At 49.6% G+C, this 20,658-nt stretch overlaps 1 protein-coding gene across 2 annotated transcripts; it reads left to right on the top strand.

The window, feature by feature from the left end:
• Nucleotides 1–2,915: 2,915 nt before the first annotated feature.
• On the top strand, nucleotides 2,916–19,953 carry LOC144152393 (toll-like receptor Tollo). Of its 2 annotated transcripts, none has more exons than XM_077683659.1 (3): nucleotides 2,916–3,068; nucleotides 6,144–6,231; nucleotides 13,540–19,953. In XM_077683659.1, exon 3 carries the CDS (start codon nucleotides 13,603–13,605, stop codon nucleotides 17,158–17,160), a length of 3,558 nt encoding a protein of 1,185 aa, XP_077539785.1. In that variant the 5' UTR covers nucleotides 2,916–3,068; nucleotides 6,144–6,231; nucleotides 13,540–13,602; the 3' UTR covers nucleotides 17,161–19,953. The 2 variants fall into 2 exon arrangements, with proteins under 2 accessions (XP_077539785.1, XP_077539786.1); XM_077683660.1 differs by lacking the exon at nucleotides 2,916–3,068 and adding an exon at nucleotides 3,086–3,283.
• The last annotated feature ends 705 nt before the right edge of the window (nucleotides 19,954–20,658 follow it).

The raw sequence follows: 20,658 nt of genomic DNA, 5'->3' as shown, positions 1-20,658 counted from the left end.
CTCAAGTTTGAATGTTTCACACGTCCTTGAGTAAGCTGTGTGCGGCCCACTGCAGTTCGGACACTTAATCAAAGTGCTGTTGCAATTCTCTTTGGCGTGGTCGTGCTCTGAGCACTTTGCACACGTTAAACGCCCACGGCAGTTGTTAGTACTGTGCCCATAACGTTGGCACTTAAAGCACCGACGCGGGTTGGGGATATATGGTCGGACGGTACATCGAAGAAAGCCTGCATTCACAAATTCGGGTAAGGTACTGCGGTCAAAGGTGAGGACAACATGTTTGGTTTTGATTTCCTGATTTTCTCGACGCATAGTGATCCTCCTTACTGCAATGACGCCCTGGTCGCGCAGGCCCTCGAGGATGTCAGAGTCAGTTTCATTGCAGAGATCAGATTCGGATATCACACCTTGGGATGTATTTAGCGTTCGGTGGGGAGTGACTTTGACTTTCAGGTCGCCAATGAGGGTTTGTTCAAGAAGCTTTTTTGATTGTGCCGGGTTGTTTACTTCTACAAGGATCTCTCCAGAGGTCAGTTTCTTGGCTTTGTAGTGTTTTCCCACAACACGTTCAATGCACTTAGCTATTAAGAAAACCGATGTAGATGTCACTGGCTTTGTATTGTCTTCGGATGCAATGATCAAGAACCGGGGAAAGTTGTCAGGTATTTGGAATGATAGGGCAGGCAATGGGGGAAAGTTCGCTTCGGTGCGGCCCCTTTTGGGGGGCCGATCAGTGGGTTTAGAAAATTTTGAAAGAACCATGCAGCATGGAAAAAAAGCAGGGAACGGGGGTACTTCCTTCGCTCGGTTTACCCTGATGCCGAGAGAGGTCCCGGAGCTCCCTGCCTGGTAAACAGACAGGGAGCCCATCCGCCGGAGCTTGACCACGGCTCCGACAGCCACCGTTTGTGGTTTCTACCCTTCACCTTAAAACTCCTAGCCACGGTAGGATACAGCGTGAGTATGGGGGCTCGGGGTCCGCGGTATCGCCAGTACCGTCACCAAGATTGCTCAAGGTGCCCCGTGCGGGGAACTTTCGCCTGCTACCGTGACATTCATACGAATGGTACGGGTGATGGGTGGGTGCGGGAGCAACTGCAGGACGAGAACATTTTGTGCACGAGTTCTCTGAAACCCAGATATTGTCGGGGGTGTGCCTTGCTGCCATTTTTAATACGCCGAAGTGGAATACCACGCGGGGGACGCAGCAATTCCCCACTCGCTTGAAGTGATTTTGGGAGTGACGTCGGGTGCCCGGGGAAAAATGGTCCAATGGAGGCAGCGGAAACGCGAGTATGCAGGACAGTCCCACAGTCGAGGGAAGTTTACTTAACTAGTTATTTAACTTAACTTAATTATGTAACTAGTTAACCTAACCTAATTATTTAACTAATCGTAACCTAATCATTTAACTTAATTAATTAACTTAATTACTTAACTAGTGGGACAAAAAAGCAGCTTTTCTAGTTTATGACCCCCCCCCCCCCCCAGAGCCATTGAGACACCCCCCCTTGATTCGATGCCTGGGGAAACCCCTGCGTGGGCTATATACGCGTGTTCTCTTTTATTTCCTTCGATCGCTCGTTGCTTCAGTTTTATTTGCTTTCGCTTTTTTTCACAATGGTGTATGAACACACCACTTCTGCTTGGGCCATCCATTACCTGCATTTTTGTACAAATAAATAAACAAATAAAACAAACGAACAAATAGGTTACACAGGCGTAGCTAAATTTCCAGAATTATGCGCATAACTGTCGCGGATAAACATCGAGAATTCATGCTCAAAAAATAAATAAACGGGAAAAGTGGATTTTATGAATTATGAAACAGCCCGTAGCGTAGCAATAAACGGCGAATGCGACGTGACACGACTCGCGCCGGAACGCGCGCGGGGCTTCGAGTATCGATTACGACCGAGCGTGGGCCTTCTCTTCACTTCTGAAACTCGCAAGAAAAAAATGTGAACGTTATATACTGCTTGGCTGTTATTTGGTCAGGTGCCTTTTCCGGCCACTGTGCATGCATGTGTATTTACTGGTTCAAAATAGCCTCTGGGCTAGACGGAAAAGCTTGAATAACGCTCTGGACCAGGTACCCGGGTTTCATATATCAATTTTTGTAAAGTTGAACGCAGCACCAGCTTCAAAATACATTTATGGGGATTCTCTAAGCAAAATTAACTGCGGAAAAGAAAAGAAAAGTTAGCTTGATTATTTAAGCAAGTAATTGTATACTTCCGTCGGGATGTTTTGTTCGCTCTCCCGAGTGTAAATTTGGTCCACCGGAATTATTAGTTAACATTTTATAATTACTTTGTAATGAATTGCTCCTGTTATTATTGATCCTGCAATAATTATTTCACATTTTCATTTTTTTACTGGCACCTGTAATAGTTATTATTTAATAAGGTTGCCCGCATCACACGCTGAACCATTGGAAGCTACCAAACGCCTCCATTCCATCATCGCGGAGTCGTTACCTTCGAAGGGCGTACATGATCGGCAGGCGATAATAGGCGCGTTTAAAAAAGACGCGAACAAAAAGCCGAACAGAACAGCGCGCACGAAAGAAGGCCAAGAACGGCCAAGGCGCAGTCTGCGGCCGCCCGTACTGGTCTGTGCGAGCCGGAATAAACGGACGTGGCTTATGCATTCCAGCCCGCCGACCCCGTGGCCTCTCCCAAATCCTATCATGAGGTCACCAAGGTGACCAACCGAGGGACCGGCCACTTCAGGCCACGGCTGGAAAAGCGGAGGCCCCGGGGCTTTATCACAGCCGCAATTGTGCGCCGGAATAGCTGCACGGTCTCCATGTCCGAAGCATATTTCCGGCTGGCCGGCCGAACGTGCGTATGGTTTCCGCTGCATGCCATAACGCGCGCCGCGGCGGCGGCATAGCGGACCCGCGGCTGTGCGGAATGCGCTGCTGCGCATGCGCAGTTGGGCGACTTGCGCGCGGGTCAATCTCCGCCGGCGGCGTCTGTGTGTGTTGTTGTCGGGTGTGACTGTTAACGTCAGCCGTTGTGTCGTAAGTGTGCAGCGATAGCGGATACACGCAGAGCTCAATGGTGAGTACAATTTCGAGCGCTACTCGGCGTGCCTGACGCCGGCTAAACGCGGCCGCAGTGCGACTCCAAGGTGGTCGCTTCTTCGGCGACCCCGTCACAATGGCGGCCTTTCTTGTTGGCCGAGGCGTGCAGACCAGAGACAGTGGTGGACGCAGCATGCGCGCGTTGCTTGTCGCGTGTTTCTGCGGCTCAAACTACCCGATCGGTGCCTAACCGTGAGTTCGTTTACCGCATGCCGTGTGATGAGCGACGCCGAGGAAAGCGTCCGGCGGCGATTGCATCTGTCAATGCGAGGCGTTGGTTCCGTTGGCCTGACTCGCTAAAGGAAAACTCCTTGCCCTGTCTTGAAGATCCAAACGAAAAGTTGCTTTTCTCCAGCACTGTTGCGCCTTGCAGAACGTTTTGTCGCCACGAAATAGAGTAATGAATTGAAAGAGCGAAAAACAAGCGAGCTCGGTAGTGCGAGGTGGGTTTCCCCATGGGATTGCGATACAGCGGAACGAAAGCCTGCCCCGATCGCGGAGAGTTTTCGCCTTTGTTTGTGTATCACCAGAGCACTGACTAACGCAGATGTTAATTCCAAAGAAAAAATTGCCAAGTTGAAGAAAAACAGCCCTCGTCGCTCTTCGAGATCGGTGTTTCGGTTTCTCGAAGCGAACAAAGGTCGGCAACGCCTAACAAAGACAGCTGACTAGTTCGGAAGGCATGTCCGTGCCGAGCCCGGCGGTTCCGGGCCCTTCCCGACTCGGTCGTTAGCGCTCTCCACGCGGGCCTCAATTAGTCTCTAAGGGGCCGTTCCATCACCCGGCGCCTCGTGCGGTTGAAACACGCGTTGAAGCCACGCGACCGCGCGCGGGGGCAACACCTCGTTAAGGTGCTTGTTAAGCTGCCTGCCTGCACATGGCTCCTCTTGCGCAACACCGCCCTTCCCCCGTCGTTTAGTGGGCCAGCGGTTTGCGTTCTAGCGAGAAATATGTGTTGATCCGTGCCGTTTGGAAACCAATGTATACATGGCAATGCGCGCACGGTCAGGGCTACTGGTCCGGTTCCGTGTTTCGTAACGCATAGCTCGCGATCTCGCTCTGGACAACGGTCGCTTTCGCAATACAGATCGTGCGTGAGAGGGTTCGTAATGTATGTCGCTTTATCTGCTACAATAGAACCCGAATTCATCGCACGCGGAAGCGAGTTATTGTTTATGTCGAGTGGTTCGAGCATCCCCTAGAAATTTTGTTGTTTAGATTTTGCGTTTGTTTTGTCGATATATTGATTCTTTCGGACTTCTGTGTTCCCCGTTGGCTTTCATATTTTTTGGGTCCCACTGTATTGCATTTTATTTGTCTTTCATTCTTCTATGCACGTTAAAGTGTTTGCAACGCTACTATTGGATTGCGCAACAATGGACAACCAGGAGCAAAGTCGGTGCCCGGGCACCGAATGAAACAGACGTAATCGTGGAGGTCGAAATGCGAAAGAATTCTGTATTGTAACTGCTACTGCGTCATTCGGGCCATATACACTGTCCGAGAAAGACAATACTTGTTTAACATACTTTCACTTCTGGAAGGAGAGGAGAGGTTCAGAAGTCCGTGTTGCTTTTGTTTTGAGGGCCTTACCACACGCTCTGAAGCTTCTGTTCTTGATAAAAATATTCTTACCTTTAATTCTTTTTTAATAAAACAGAGTAGCAACATCAGCCGTTATTTTATGCCATGTTTGCACTGTTTAGATAACCAGGGGCGGAATTCTGAGTCATCTGTTTTAAGAGTGTCCACTTCAAGTAAGCCCTGATTGGCTGACGGTGGACAACACAGATATGGCTCAAAACATCATGGCTCGCACACAAAGATATGGCTCGCACACATCAAGGGGCCCTGCCACCCGGAACTACGGCACTATGCATAATGGATGCTATTCGAACGGTTTTCGAGTTAACGCAACACAGAATTTTGCGCCTGGTGTCCTCATCATTGTAGTGTAATGTTGAGCTCCCACAAAGAGGCTTAGCTGCCAGGAGCATGTGTTACACTTGCTGCGATGGGGTAATGATTAGGATAGGTTCCCATCAAAAGCGAGAAAATTCTCTTAAAAATACCTATGGTTCAAAATCACGGCCGCAAATCATCACTAAATGGGGCATGCCAGTTGCGGTATTTCTTTTTCAGGCATGGTCTCTTAATGAAATTTCAACTAGTGCATGCCGTGCTGCACAGTTAATCGTGCAAACCATTAACCCCGTACGTGTGTTGGACGAGCACAGCTTGTCCTAACAGGATGGCTGCCCAGCGCTCCTCTTGAGTGTCCAGGGTGAGAGACTCTGCTCATCTACTCATCTACGGATGTTGCCGACCAGATGGAAGCACATACTGGTCAATTTCATTTTCTTCTCTGGCAGGAGTGCAGTTTTGGACTGAAAACAGGGTGTCCGGTGGCGACGATGACTCGTACATAGCTGGCCTGTCAGCTGAAATACTTCTTTTTTCCGTCTTTGTCATAGCCTTCAAATGAAAGTGATTCGGATACCGATGTTTTTCTGTGTCTGGAAGCAAAGAATTCTGTGATGACGCTGAATTGAACAGCTCTGCTGATGATAGGCATCTCTGAAGCAAGCATTGCGAGGGCTTTACAACACAATCCGAAAGCTCTGAAATTGAAATAGCCAGAGGTTGATTAAGCCTAATCCAGTGAAGAATAATGAGGCATATATGAGTCTTTTCTTTATCTTGGTTTGTATTTTTATTAGCAGAGGCAGCTACTTTCCCATGTATTGTACAAACTGTATTGTGTTGACATATCTGGTGGGGGAGAGAAAAAGTAAAATCTTTCTGAACTATGAGTGGTTTCTTTTCAGCACAATGTGAATCAAAATCAGCAATAAAAAAAAAACAGGCACTTTTAGTAAGGAAATTTTCAAGAAAAGAAAACACCTAAGGGGTTAAAAAGACAATGTTCCGTGTGTAATCGTCTGCTAGCTTTTACCATCACATGGCCACGTATTGAGGGGGGTGCGACTTATAGAGCAGAAGATATGGTACTACGCAGTGTGGTGCATTTGGATGTGTCCTGATAACGCAGGAGGAAGGACCCAGCTAGGGCAGCTGACTGCAGCTGGCGCACTACGGATCCGTGGATGTGTGTGACTGCTGACGTTGGCGGCTACCCGGTATGTGTGTCATGTAGAACTGCTCTTTTTAGGCAGTGGTGAGGACTAACACTAGCTTACAACAATCTTGTTTTCATCATTCATAAGGGGCCATTGTTTGAAGCTAAAGAAAAAAAAAGGGTGTCTCTTAAGCACAGCATGCGTGCCCCTTTAAATCATGTCTCAAAACAAAAAGGGTTGGTACATTATGACAAACTGTATTGCAAACCACTGGCAATGATGTTGCATACATGAAGAAACCTCTTTTTGTCCGTAATATTTGGCCAGCCAGTTGTTGCTGCCAATGTTGCTCATGCCATGGGTAGCTTAACTTCTACCATTTACAGAATAGTTTTAATATGAGGCGATACTACTGGTAATTGGTTTATAAACTCCGACATCCTTCCGGAGCCTTTTGTGTCCCCGGTTAACTATTCAAAATTACTTACTTCCCCAAGCTAACATGTTCTTCCAAGAAATCGAGAACACCTAACCACTCCTTTTCTGTTGTGAATGCGAAAGCATTAATGTCCATATGAACGCACGCTGCTGACGGCTTCCTCAAGTTTTGCACTGCAAGTAATGTTTTGGGGTTTTGCTGTGGGCTATGGTGTAGAGTTTTGTCAATAAATTGCTATGGGTTATTGTTAAGAGTTTTTACGTTAGCAGCATGTTGGCTGTAGACCAGAAACATTTGAAATATATTTCTGAGAATTGCACAGCCACACATCGCGGCCTGGCTCGCAAGTGACTGCTGCGTCACTGGGTTAGGTCAGTGCAGAATGTGCTTGATGGCGAGTCGCAGCTGCTGTATGGCGGCCGTAGCCACTGATGCACCCTACACTTCCCACGTTGCTTGGCACATGCCCAGCCATTACTTAGCAGCATGGAATTTTTTGTTGTTTATTAAGGAACGCTTTGTAGTCACTGGGTTTTAGAAGCCATTTTAGCTGCTCTCTTGCACGAAAAAGTTTTTTTTTTTCCCTCTTCGCTTGTCATCTTTCTCATATTTGCATGGGAATCTCCTCTCTCTCACAACTGTCAGCTAATCTGCACCACGTTTTCCTCCTCACCTGCTAACCCCCTCTCCATGCTTCATTTTCCTTAGTCTTTACATTTTATGAACACACAATCTCAGACAGCTAGACTAAAGATATTTCAAAAAACTGAAAAGAAAATAGCATTAAAGATGAGACCTAGAATGATGGCTGGCATTGCTTACTAAGAACTGTACGTTTTATTGCTTGGAAGTGCCCTAAATGCGCATCTGTTGAAGCAGTAGAACATCAGGAAGGATCTCATATTCATACAAAAGCGCTGACAGCACACTCGCGTGTCGCCATCCTGGCGACTACAAAGCACTTGCGACATGCAATAGCTTTCCATAAATTTGCATTTTCCTGAAGCGTAAATTCAGCTAGAATGATGGGAAAACAGTAAATCAGAAGTTTTTTTGACAAGCCGCATGCTTTGCTGTGGGCTTGGCAGAGAGAGGCTGAGTGGTAACGAATACATGCGAGCAGGTAAAGAAGTGGGGGGAAAAACAGGTGCGGTGCACATTTCGAACGCGTATGCAAGTTTGTCAGCGCAGTGTTTACAAGGCGGCGCACACCCTGATCGCAGTCTCATTCCAGGTGCTTTTATCCCCCCTCCCCTTTTTCTTTTTGTACTTAGGGAGTATACAGATGTATATGTAGACATAGACTAATGGCATCTATTTTAAGGGTTTTTCTTCTGGGCACTGCACAGTGCATTCTGCATTACTGCTAGGTGTCACAGCTGTTGGCGAATGTGAAAAGGTTGGCTACAATTGCAGCTACAAGTGTTGCAAAAGTTGCTGCTTTAGTTTACTGCGAAAGGTTGTGCCTAAATTTTCGCTCGGTTGTGCGGGTCAATTTTTATTTTTAGAGGCATTGTCATCTGCCACAACAGATTTAAAAAAGACTGAAGGAATATCCAAAGAATGGGAAGTTGAGTAGACTACTCATAAAAGGTCACTTGCATTCGTTAGCTTGGCTAACTGTGTAGTACTGTGTAGTACTGTGTGATGATTTGGGGTAGCTTAAATTTTTTTTTTTGAAAATGCCAGAGTTGCTTTTGCATGTTGCATTATTCTTGTTTAGCATGAAATGCTTATTGCAATAGGGAGAGCATATTTTAAGTGATTTGTGCTCCTCAAGGAACTGGGAATTATGGCAGTGTACAGTGATAGGCTGAAATTAAATGTTTTGCAAGTAAGAAAACAGTGTGAAAAATCATACCAAGGTATTTGTGGCATTCCCCCAGTATCTTTTTTTTAGTGTTAGTGTGATAATGTTAGTGCAGCACATGTTGATAGCCATGTTTTATTATTTTAATTTTTTTTCCCCTTTTAGGCTGTGCCCTATATTTGTTGTCCAGTTGTTACTGAGTAATTTAAACCTGGTGGAACTGCTAGACCTGTTCAAATTGAGCAGAAAGTGAGAACTGAAGTCAGTATCTGCTGTAGCTTTTTGGCCTGGCTGGGGCTCTAAACTTTTTTAGTGGTGCAATTGAACTGAAAGTCAACAGTGTAAACTGCAAGGCGCACAGGAACTGAAGCTCTGTGTTGGTAGACTGCTGCAGTCCTATCACTTTGCTGACATATGAAGCAATGTTAGCTCAAAGCACAGCTTGCTTTGGTGAAGGGTGATTAGAAATAGCCATCTGAAAGCTATTTATATAGCTTCGGGCATGAGCCGGCGTTAGGGCGCAGTTATGGCGTATTTGAAGCTTTGGTTAAGTACATGCAAAATTCACTGTAAAAAAAAAATGCTTCAGGTTATGAGGAACTTGAACCAGTAACGGCACTGGTGCCTTTTTCGTGCCAGAAGTAACAATTCAGAACTCATGATGGCAGTGGATTTTCCACGGGGCACCATTAGGGACTTTCAGTGTTGGAGAAACTCGCATCTATGATCCATAGCACCAGGCACAGGCTGCAATGCCAAGCAACACCGAACAAAGCATTTATTGGAGCAAGAAATGTCGTCATCTTGTTGCGTTGGGACCCAGGCTGTTCAACTTGGTTGGAAATGAGAAACAAGTAAAAATGTGGGTAGAACAAGACAAGAATCACCAGCTGTTCGCTCACAATGCCGTCTCCTCCGAGCTGAGTCACTTGGAATGTTCGGGGCACCGACCTCGCCAGCTTGCAGCTTGCTGCCGTGAGCCGGAAATCCTTCACTGAGCTGGGTGTGGTCGGGTTTGCGGTGCAAGCATCTGTGGCTACAACAGCATTAGGAGATTAGGTTGTATTTGTCTTTTCCTTAGCTAGCAGTGTAATTTTGCTGGTCACTCACTAGACAAAGACCAAGTAATATAGTGTGCGCTGTTCACCAGGCATGCAATAAATCTTTTGCAGAGGCGCGGGCATAGTGGAAGGCATGCTGTGTCAAACTTAGCCGGATGGGAGAAGTGCACGAGTTTGTGTGGGCAGCTTTATCGGAAGGGGCGTTTATCTTTATTGGCTCTTGTAGAGACAAGCGATGGCTTGCTGGGAGGGGCACTTGGTGGCAGCGCCGGGTTAGCTCAGCAGTGGTGCCGTGTGTTCTGAAGCGAGGTTCGATCTCTGGGTCTGCTGCTATTTGTTCTTTTGCACGGCACTAGCAAGGAATAGCGTTACGAAAAAGTCTACTTCAAAAAATAGTTGAACTGGGATGCAGAGACTAAAGGAAAATATGAAAGAAAAAAATTAGTGAGAGTACTAGAGGAATGTGCAAAGGGAGGAAAAATCAGTGGAGAGAAAAAAAAAAGCAAGAGGAAAGATGGGAGATCAAGAGACGTATTACTTATGTGCCTTGTGCAGACTATGTACTGGTGGTTACACACGCAGTGCTAAGGCGCATGAAAAACAAGCAGTGCAAAGTGCATATTGCTACTAGGAAGGCTTAGCTGGCAGTCCATTTGGGTTGCCTGAATCTGGGTTTCCCCCCTCTGGCTAGATGGATGGCCAAATGACCGAATCATTACTGGCCCGACAGACGGGGCTCGTAACTCGTCCCACAGATCTGGCACTGCAGCAGCTGGCTAGGGGGTCGTTGCAGGGCTCTAGAAGGTGCTGCTTGCTAGAACGGAATCTGTGTCTTCTGAAGAGGGGTGTGGCGGTGGCAGTGTTGGGGAGTTCATCTTAACACTACCTTTTGGGTTCTTCTGTGACTGCGCTGGGTAGGTGGTTCAACTCGTATAACGTTTCATCTCACTATTTAGCTTGGAGAACAGGAAAGTGACGTGCCAGACAAAAAATGCAAGTTTGTGTTTTATTTGAAAGATTTGGTGTTTCATAGTGCTCCCAGTGCTTGTCCGGGAGCACGCAGGGCTTTATTCACTGAGAAATTAATCATTTTAAACCAGAATCTTAACTCTCCTGCCAAATTTTGCGTTTCGTGGCGTCAGCGATGATGTATTCGGGGAAAGTACCTAGCGCAAAAGATGGTATGTTGACTGTGGTGGCTGCTGAGAGTAGTGAAACTGTCTTTTGTTGCCTTGTTTACCGTTCACCTTCATAGGTGACACGAAGAGACTATTCAAGATACTAAACAATTTACCGCACTTGCTTTGTTTCTGACCAATTTTGTACCTGACTTACATTTGTTATGGTTGATAGTAATCGTTCGTGAAAGATTGCATATGCTCGACAAACAGGGTGACAAAGTTGTGATGCAGCTTTATGCCAGTTGGCCAGTGGAGTATCAGACAAGTCCAACGTGCCCAGCAGCGTGCAGCTTCTATGCTCACATGTTCATTCGTAACTTGCATTGTTTACTCCTCCATTCATACTGCTATAAAAAGAATGTGCACTAAATTTGAGCGCAAATAGCCTGTTCTGCAAGCTTATAATCTCTGTTTAGTTTAATTGGCGCTGAATTTCGTCAGCCTCAGCCAATTGTAACGAGCTGCCCATAATTTGTCATACGTTCAGTTAGAAAAAGTAGCTAGGATGTCGAGTGTTAAATCTTTGTTTTTCTCATAATACAGCTTATTTTAGTGAAGCTTGCTTTAAAAGGTGATTCTATTGAGACAACCTTTCGAATGAACTAAACTTGCATTTTGTCTTCAAGGCCCCTTTAAGTGTTGTGTCTGCAGTATTGGAAGTTTGTTGACACAGCTGATGTCACCAAAGCAGGTAGGGAGACAGGGAAAGGCAAATGGTACTCTTTAAAGAATGCATGCAAATTGGCTGCAGATACTCGGTATGTGACAAGGTTTAACCCGGCACATTGGCTACTGCAGAGACTCGGTATGTGACAAGGTTTAACCCGGCACATTGTCTACACAACGCTTCACAAGCTGCCGTCAGTCAGTTTGCATGTAAGAAATAAAAAAGCCTGGGCAAGGAAGCAGTGCCTTTGAGGATAGCATTTATTGCGATGAACTACACTTGACGCTTGAATTGTTTGTGACGTGGGCCTCACTGCACAGTCTTGAGTGGTCATTCCCTGGGGTGAAGTGGGGTGGATGCAGATTTATGCATTCAGACTCAGGATTTTTATTGCCAGTCTGGGGCAGTTTAGTTTTGAGTTGGGTAGCTTGAGCTTTTTTTTTTCTTTTCCCACTCTGCGTGTCTAGGTGTGAACATATAGCTGCCATTAATCTTGCTTTTTAAGTTTTTTGTTCTATCTTGCTTGGCCTAATTATCTGCAGGTAGCTGTAATGTCTGATGCCAGTTTAGGTAGTTTTCACCGTAAACATATTACAAGAGAAAGAAAAAAAAGAAGTCAACTAAGTGGGGCTGCGAAAAAATGAAAGTTATTGAACTGAAAAAAAGTGCAAACAGATGACAACGTACCCCAAGCTCTAGATTGTAGCGTATGACCTTCCTTTTATTAGTAGCAAAAATCTTGGATAAAAAAATAATGGTTTTTCCCTCTTTTGGAAATATCTGCAAGTGTATAGAATATGATAAGTGGTGAGACACCGCCGCCCCCACGGTGGGCGGCGGTGGAAATGCTGCCTACTGCTGCTCTTCACCGCCCATCTCTCTGGTTCACCGCCCACCGCTTAAATTAAGTTCGGTAGGCCCCACCGCTCCAACTGACCCCTTTGAAATGTGCACCTGAGGAACTAAAAACGGCCACTGTGCGAGAGCAACCCCAGTGGCAGCGGGCGGCATGGCTTGCTGCCTGCATGTTGTTTTTAAGCTGGAAAAATTGCCAGCTATGTGCGGTATTTGGCCAGCAGTATTTGACCAGAGTTGTTGAATCTTTGTGATTAAAATTTGAAATTTTTTAATTTAACATCAATCCATCCCACCTGTTCTTAGAATGTCCATTGCTCATAAATTTCTGGGGAGAACCCTGGTGACGGGTGTACTGATACAAATACTAATGCACATGCCCAGTCATCTTGTTTCACTCCAAGCAGCTGGTCCACCACTTCCCCTCAAGTAAGGAGGGCGGTTTAACTGAACTGCTCATTTTCCCCGCACTGGGTTGTATGCAGGTGAGCTCCTTGTCGAGCTCAACAACATCCCCAGTGCACTTCCTTTCGTTTTCCTTTTCCTTGAACCACAACTACTACTACAGCTCCTAGGAAGTGGTGAGTGGGGTGGTAGTAGTAGCAAACTTTATTGAGTCTGGGTATTCAGTTCTCAGAGGGTGGTGACCTTAGTCGAAGGCCCCATTTGCTGCTGCAATCTGTCTTGTCTGGTCATACAGGGCTGGGCTGAAAAGAGCGGCTTCCCATCTGGAGGGGGAAGGTTTAGGTATGGGGGTTTGGGGCATTCCCATGTGGAGTGGTGAAGGTTTGGGTGATCTGTCTGGGTGCATTGTGCCAACGCCCAGCTGGCACAAGTAAGTTGCGTGTGTGGCAAAGGGAGAGTATGTGAGTGGGATGCTTTCTGGCTTGGGTTGGTCTTCTGCTCCAGCCTAGATGGTGAGGCCTCGGGCTATCACATGAATGCACTCATTGCCAGGGAGAGACGCATGCCCAGGTGTCCAGGTCACACGAACTGAAGGAATGTGTTGGTTTTGGTGCAGGATGGGATGGGCGGTCGGGGAGGTAAGTCTTTGCGCATAAATTTTGGCATGTGTCTTGGGAGTTGGATGTAATATTTATTGGGTTATCTGAAGGTTGAGTGCAGACAACGAGGTCTGTTGCCAGAAATGGCACAGTTGTGTTGCACAGTTGTGTTGTAGTGCCACAGCATTGTGTTGTACTGTCTCATTTTGTTTTTGGGTGCCGTTCTCATGGGTCAAAAATACGCAGAAGCGCAACCACTCGCGTGTTTGTGCCTCGAAAAGCACGGCCGACTGATGCCATTGTGAGACTTGCTGAGCCCTCCCCTTGCTTCCCCCTCCTGTGTGCGTGCAGCAACAGCAGCAGCCCGATGGCCGTAGGCGGTGAGGGCCCGATGGGTGTCGGCCGGCTGTGACGATGGTGTGGGGTGTGCTGCTCCTGGGCGTGCTGGTGGGCCAGGCCTGGGCGGCGCACTTTGTTTCGGCCGATGACTGTGACTGGCGCACGGGGGCGGGGGCGGCGGGGCAGCCATCGTCTCCCTCCTCGTCAGAGGTGGCCCTGCGGTGCCGGCTGCAGGCCCTGCGCACGGGTCCCGAGGGCACCAACTTCAGCCTCATCCAGCCCGACCACACGACCAGCCTGGCGGTGCTCTGCAGTGCGCTCTTCACCGAGAGCCACCTGGGCAACGCCACCTTCGCCAACCTGCGCTTCCTGCGCGCCCTGCACCTCGAGCAGTGTAAGCTCGCCCTGCTGCCCCCGCGCGCCTTCGCCGGGCTCTCCGAGCTGCGGAACCTCACCGTTCGCACCTACAATGGCGACTGGGGCGCCCTCTCCCTCTCGCTCGCGCCGCATGCCCTCGAAGGGCTCGACCTGCTCCAGCGGCTCGACCTGGGCCACAACAACATGCTGGCGCTGCCGCCCCACGGACTGTGCAGCCTGCGGCAGCTGCGCTCGCTGAACTTGACACACAACGTGCTCGAAACTGTGGCCGGCCTGGGCTGCCTGAGTGCCCTGGCCGAGCTAGATGTGTCGCACAACCGGCTGCGCCAGCTGGACGATGGGGCTCTGGACGCGCTGGGGAACCTGCGCTGGCTCCACTTGCGCCACAACCGGCTGGACCGGGTGGCGCCGGCCGCCCTGGCTGGCTTGGCTCAGTTGCAGTTGCTTGACCTGTCGCACAATCGGCTCGCCGGAGGCCTGCCTCCCGGTCTGCTCTCTGGCACCGACCTCCGCGAGCTCTACCTCCAGAACAACACACTCAGCCTCCTCTCACCGCACACGTTCGCCGACCTGCAGCAGCTCGTCATCCTGAACTTGAGCCGGAATCACCTCTCGAGCGACAGCATCACGCATGAAACGTTTGCCGACCTCATCCGGCTGGTCATTCTGGACCTGAGCCACAATCAGCTGAGGCAGGTCAACGGCAGCACCTTCCAGTCCCAGTACACCCTCCAGATCCTGCACTTGGAGCACAACCTGATCGAGAGCCTGGACGACAACGCTTTCTCCGCGCTGTACAACCTGCACACGCTTATGCTGAGCGATAACCGACTGAAGCACCTCAGTGTGTTCACCCTCAACGGCCTGTTTATGCTCATTAACCTGGCTCTGGACCACAACCATCTGGAGAACATACACCTGGACGGCTTTCGTAATTGCAGCAGCTTGCAAGACCTCCAGTTGTCGGCCAACAAATTGGCAGCTATCCCCGACGCACTGCAGTACTTGCATTTCCTCATCAGCCTTGACCTGTCGGACAACCACATTACGAGCGTCTCCAACGCCACCCTGTCCGGAATGCCCAACCTGCACATCCTACGTTTGGCCGGGAACCGTATCGGCAACATGACGAAGGGCACCTTTCAGTCGCTTCACTCTCTCAGAAGACTCGACCTATCCAACAACCAGATAGGAAGCCTGGAGCACGGCATATTTGACGATGCCGCTGCACTGAATGTGATCTTACTTAATGACAATCTGCTGGAAGACATCAACGGGCTCTTTATGAACTTGGCACACTTGAGGCTGCTCAATGTCTCTTGCAACAGCATCACTTGGTTTGACTACGCTCTTGTGCCTCGACAACTGAAGCACCTGGACATTCACCACAATGCCATTGAGGTGCTGGGTAACTACTACGAGCTGGAGGACAAGATGCACCTCAAGATAATCGACGCCTCCAATAATCACATTCGCGAAATCAATGCGGGGTCTTTTCCAAACCAAGTTGAGATGATCAACCTGAGCAGCAATCGTATCAGCATCATTCACCCTTTCACCTTCATGATAAAGCACAACCTGACTAAGGTGAACCTTACCCATAATCGTCTACAAAACCTGGATATCAATGCATTCCGCCTTAAGCCCACAAAGTCGGCCCTGCCAGAGTTCTGGATCGCCGACAACATATACTTCTGTGATTGCTCCATGGAGTGGCTGCAGAGAATCAACAGCCTTGACGGCCAGTATCCGCAGGTGGTGGACCTCGCCAAAGTGGTGTGCCAGATGCCGTTTGGCCGACGGCGGCCGCGCTTGCTGCTGGCCGAAGCCAATTCGTCCGACTTCCTCTGCAAGTACAAGAGCCACTGCTTTGCTTTGTGCCACTGTTGTGAGTTTGACGCCTGTGACTGTGAGATGGTCTGTCCCGAGAACTGCACCTGCTACTCGGACCAGACGTGGAACAGCAACATCGTGGACTGCAGCTTCACCGGCCACGGCAACGTCCCTGGGCGCATCCCCATGGACGTGACCGAGCTGTACCTGGACGGCAACGACATGACCCACCTGTCGAGTCACAGCTTCATCGGCCGCAAGAACCTGCGCGCCCTGTACCTCAACAACAGCAACATCCAGAGCCTGCACAACCGCACCTTCAATGGGCTCGTGGGACTGCAGACGCTGCACCTCGACCACAACAAGATCACCGCGCTGCAGGGCTTCGAGTTCGAGAACCTGACGAGCCTGCGCGAGCTGCACCTGTCGCACAACCGGCTCTCCAGCCTGAGCAACCGGACGTTCAGGGCGCTCCGCTCACTCGAGCTGCTGCGGCTCGACAACAACTACCTGCTTGAGTTCCCCGTGTGGCTGCTGCGGTCCAACGCCTTGCTGCGCCATGTGCAGCTGGGCCACAACCCGTGGTCCTGCGGCTGCCAGTTCCTGAGCCGCTTCCAGGCGTGGGCGCGCGGCAGCCCGCTCAGGGACGCAGCCGCGGTCCGCTGTGGCCGCCGTGGGCCCTTCCTGCTCGAGTTCGACGCCTCGTCATGCGGCGCCAATGGCACGGGCTGGGCCGAGGCGCCGGCGGCCCCGGTGCCGCCCCAGGCGCAGCTCGCGCTCGTGCCGCTGCTGATTGCGGCCCCTTCGGTGCTGGTGCTGCTGCTGCTGGGTGCCGTGCTGGCCGCGTGCTACCGGCGCCAGGTGAAGCTGTGGCTGCACAGCCGGTGCGGCCTGCGGCCGTTCGACCGGGCGGCCGCGGAGTCGCCCGAGCGGCTGTTCGACGCCTTCGTCGCCTACTGCCCCAAGGACGAGCCCTTCGTGGCTCAGGTGTTGGCCGCCGAGCTGGAGGCGTGCAACGGCGGCGGCAAGCGGCGGCTGCCGCTGCGCCTCTGCCTGCGCCACCGGGACCTGGCCGTGCCGGGCTGCGTGGCCGAGGCGGCCGTGGTGGAAGCGGTGCAGTGCAGCCACCGGACTGTGGTGGTGGTCTCGGAACAGTTCCTGCGCAACGAGTGGTGCCGCTTTGAGCTGAAGGCGGCACAGGCGAGCAGCGCGCGCAGGCTCATCGCCGTCCTGCTGGACGACGGCGGCCAGGAGCAGTGGGACCTCGAGGCGCGCCAGTGCCTTCGTGCCGCGCTCATCCTGCGCTGGGGCGAGCGCAGGTTCTGGCAGAAGCTGCGCTACGCACTGCCGGACCCGCACAGGCGACCGCCCCAGCGTGGCGCCGAGCCGGCGGCGCGCGCCAACGCCGTCAAGCTGGTCTGAGCTGGGGCGGCGGGGGTGTGCACTGTAGTCTTGCCTTAGGGTCGATTTCTACGTTCCTAAACACGGAGGAAGGTAAACCGGAACACCGGCTGTGGCCCCCCACAAAACCATTTGCGCATTACGATAATGCCCCGATGGCGCTGCGGTTGGCTGCACCCTCTTTTGTAATTGTGCCTGCGTACGTGGCTCTCTCTTCTGTGCTCTTCATAGTGGCTTACTCTCTTTGGCTGCAACATCTATCCTAAAATACAGTTAAACCTGGATGCAACGAAGTTGACAAAGGTTCACAATTTTTTGTTACACGCAGGTTTTGAGTTAAGCTTCGCAGGAATGAAGCAGAAAGGCTCCACATCAGGGAAGGTGAACCCGCCCTTAACCCTTTGAGGGTCGAATTTTTTCACCAAATGTGACCCCTTAGGGTCGATTATTTTTATTGCTGATTCAAATTCTTTGGATGAATTTATTTCGAGAAAAAATTATCGTAATTTTTTTAGGGTGACCATAAAGTTACAAAAAAATCGTTTGTGCTGTTACATATATATGGTTTATTCATGAGTAGCACAAGAAAAATTCTAAATAGAAACGAGAGAGTAACAAGCCGGCACCTTTTGAGTGAATGAAAATCAGATAGACATCAGTTTCGCGGGTGGAAAAAGCGGGAAGCACCCGGAGGACGATACCGAAACCAGCCACTGCGCGTGCGCGGCCAGATGCGGGAGTGATAGACTACGCACCGCCCATAAAATACAAAAAAAGGGGAGAAGAGCCTCATCAGTTTCGCAGGCGACCTTGGTCTGTGGCAGGCGCAAGGAGCGAGAGGCACCCGGGCGCCCTGTGGGCGATACCCAGCACGCCCCATCGTTAGCGGATGCGCAAGCGATAGCCGGCGCGCCACTGAAGTAAATCATAAAAAATAAAAAGAACAGCCATCGGTGCAAGAAAAAAAATTTTACGTATTTCCGAAGTGTGGCAGCACACGCGAAGCCAGAGAAGTTGGCGAAAAAGGCGCGCTTTTTAAAGATACAAGCAGTGCGGTACATGTACATCATTGACCATTTTGAAAGTGTTTGCCGATGCCGTACATGTACGGCCGTGACCCTCAAAGGGTTAAAGGATTTATTTCATAGTGAAAAATTGCGTGAGTTGCTCCTGCTGCTTTTGCCGTAGGTTAGGCACTACACGGCGCTCCAAATAAGCAGAGCACAAACGCAACTTAAGTGTATCTTTTGCCTTTTGACACTTTTCAGTGCCTTGATGCATTTGAAAAGCTTACCGGCTTCATTACACCAAGGTTAACCGCCGTTACGCCGTTATTACGTAGAGGTCGCAAACACAGTCTTCAATGGGGTTGGCAATGGGGATTTGAAAAACTTCGTTATATGCAGGAATTCTTTGCATAGAGGTTCGCTGCATCCAGGTTTAGCTGTATGCCAAACTGTGTGTGCAATCTTGAGATGCACAGTTGTGCACGAAATTCATGCACTGTTATTGCCGCCGCACCACGATGCTTGCGCAAGTCCTCGTGTGCCGCCACGTACGCTTGGCTCGCCTATTCACTGCCAGAGCGTGTTCAGTAACCATCGACGTAACCGTGCAGCTCGAGGGTGCAGTCGTACGAAGGCAGCTAACAATGGCAGAGCAGTGCTTATGAAGGCCCCCTATTGCATAGAGTTTCATACTAGTGTATACCAGAAGGAAACCTGCTGTTACTGTCTGTGCGAGCCGTGCTTCATCATGTACTGAAGAGGCGCATTCCATGTTTTCTTGACACGGCTCAGGAACCAGCTCAAAAGTTGTCTGTGGCAGCAAAAATCGCAGTATTGTTAAAAAAGAGTTCTTTGATCAGTACAAAAGCATAGCTGTTGAAATATTTATTTGTCCAGTATTTTTTGAAAACTTCATGGAAGACAGACAAGAAAAGAAAAATGTTGCCCTTGTTGGTGTAGCATCAGAGGTGAAAAGCCGTGTTGAAAGCCAGGCCAAGTAATAGTGGAATGTGTGGTGGCCCGCATGGCAGCACGGCGCTAGAGCGGCAGCTTTCTCTGCATTATGTATCAGAATGAAACTCGATGCCCTATTTTCTGTGCCTGCATGCCACAATGATATACTAAAGGCTCTGCATGCTTATTTAAATGCCATAAATGAATGCTGTGCAGTGTGGGGATGGCAAAGCTTGCCATTTTACTAGGTGAGAAATGATGTAAAGCGCAGCTGTTATATTACACTAGGCCTTGATGTTTAGCGTCCTGGTGCGCTTATTGTCTCTGAGGCTGTGTGCACCAAAGGAACAGTTGCTGAAGCAGATAGAAAAAAGTGCAGGACTGCAAACCTGTCCAGTGGCGTAAACACGGGTAATGGTGGCTAAAAATGCCCATTTAAAGCGCCATGGATGCTGCGCTCTGCGAGCGAGCGATGAGGGAACGGCGCCGCAGAGAGCCGAGTCGGCCCGCCCGTTTGCCTTCCTCCGTGTACCTAATCTTCTCCACCACTGTTCAGTGCCGCGGCCTTTTTGGGGGGGTGGGAGGGCGAGGTGTGGCTGAGCCACCGAACGCGCACCAAAGTGGCTTAAGACCGAATGTATATAGAGCCGCTGCGGATCTACTTTTGTACAGAAGCCTTTTTCTTGTTTTTTTGTCGGTAGCAGGTCCCCGCGTGGATCGACGTCAGTATGCCGTAGTGGTGTAGAGTACAAAGTAGTCGCCTTCTGTCTAGGAGGTATGCTTTGGTGGGTCACCGGACGTCCTGCTAGCATTGAGTCTGTGATATATTAATAAAAGATGTGTCGCCAGTGTACCTCTTGGCTCTTTGTCCACCATCAACGCATGCCGGACATCTGTAAGTGGCACGGGTACCTAAAGTCCGAAACCTACCACCCGGAAAAAGTCGTTGACACAAGATGCGGCGTTGCTGTAGCTTGACAGTGGTCTGATATATTGATAGCTGCTGGCAGTACATGGTTCCAGGCAACATATCTGTGGATGTGTTCTGTCATCAGGGCATCGAGCAAGGTTTGGTCCGTGGTGAAATGCATGTTCAAGGTACATCTAGGTTTGAAAGCAAGTTGACCTATATTGGTAGATTAGGGTGTCGTGAATACAATTATACCACGCACTGAAGCAGCGGGAAATGCCCAAAGTGTGAAAATAAGTGTTGACTCCCCTTACACTTTCCTGCACTACAGTTTGTGACGTGACATTTGAAATCATGAATGCATGATGAAAAGGCATTGGTGGAGCTTGCCCAAGCATTTTTCTGACGCACACTGGCAGGAGCATGAAGTGTTAACTATATGTATGCGGGAAGTATTGCTCATGCACTTTTAAAAGCAACAAGCCTCTGCTACCAGGCATGAAGTATGATTCCATGGCCCAGGTGGTGGGGATTGTTAGTGTCGCTCATTAAAATGTTATGCTTTGCAGATAGCAGATAGCCTGCATGTGTTCATGCAAGACGTTTTTGTACCTACTTACCACTTGTACATATATGAAATGGCCAGTG

The sequence above is a fragment of the Haemaphysalis longicornis genome, unplaced genomic scaffold (genome assembly GCF_048455015.1).
Source record: "Haemaphysalis longicornis isolate Haplotype H1 unplaced genomic scaffold, Haemaphysalis longicornis Haplotype H1 scaffold_9, whole genome shotgun sequence".
Taxonomy (NCBI): domain Eukaryota; kingdom Metazoa; phylum Arthropoda; class Arachnida; order Ixodida; family Ixodidae; genus Haemaphysalis; species Haemaphysalis longicornis.
This window is presented reverse-complemented; position numbering and strand designations above follow the sequence as displayed.

Bases quoted from the DNA above. Each gene is read 5' to 3' on its own strand.
- LOC144152393 (XM_077683659.1), top strand. From the start codon at position 13,603: ATGGTGTGGGGTGTGCTGCTCCTGGGCGTGCTGGTGGGCCAGGCCTGG.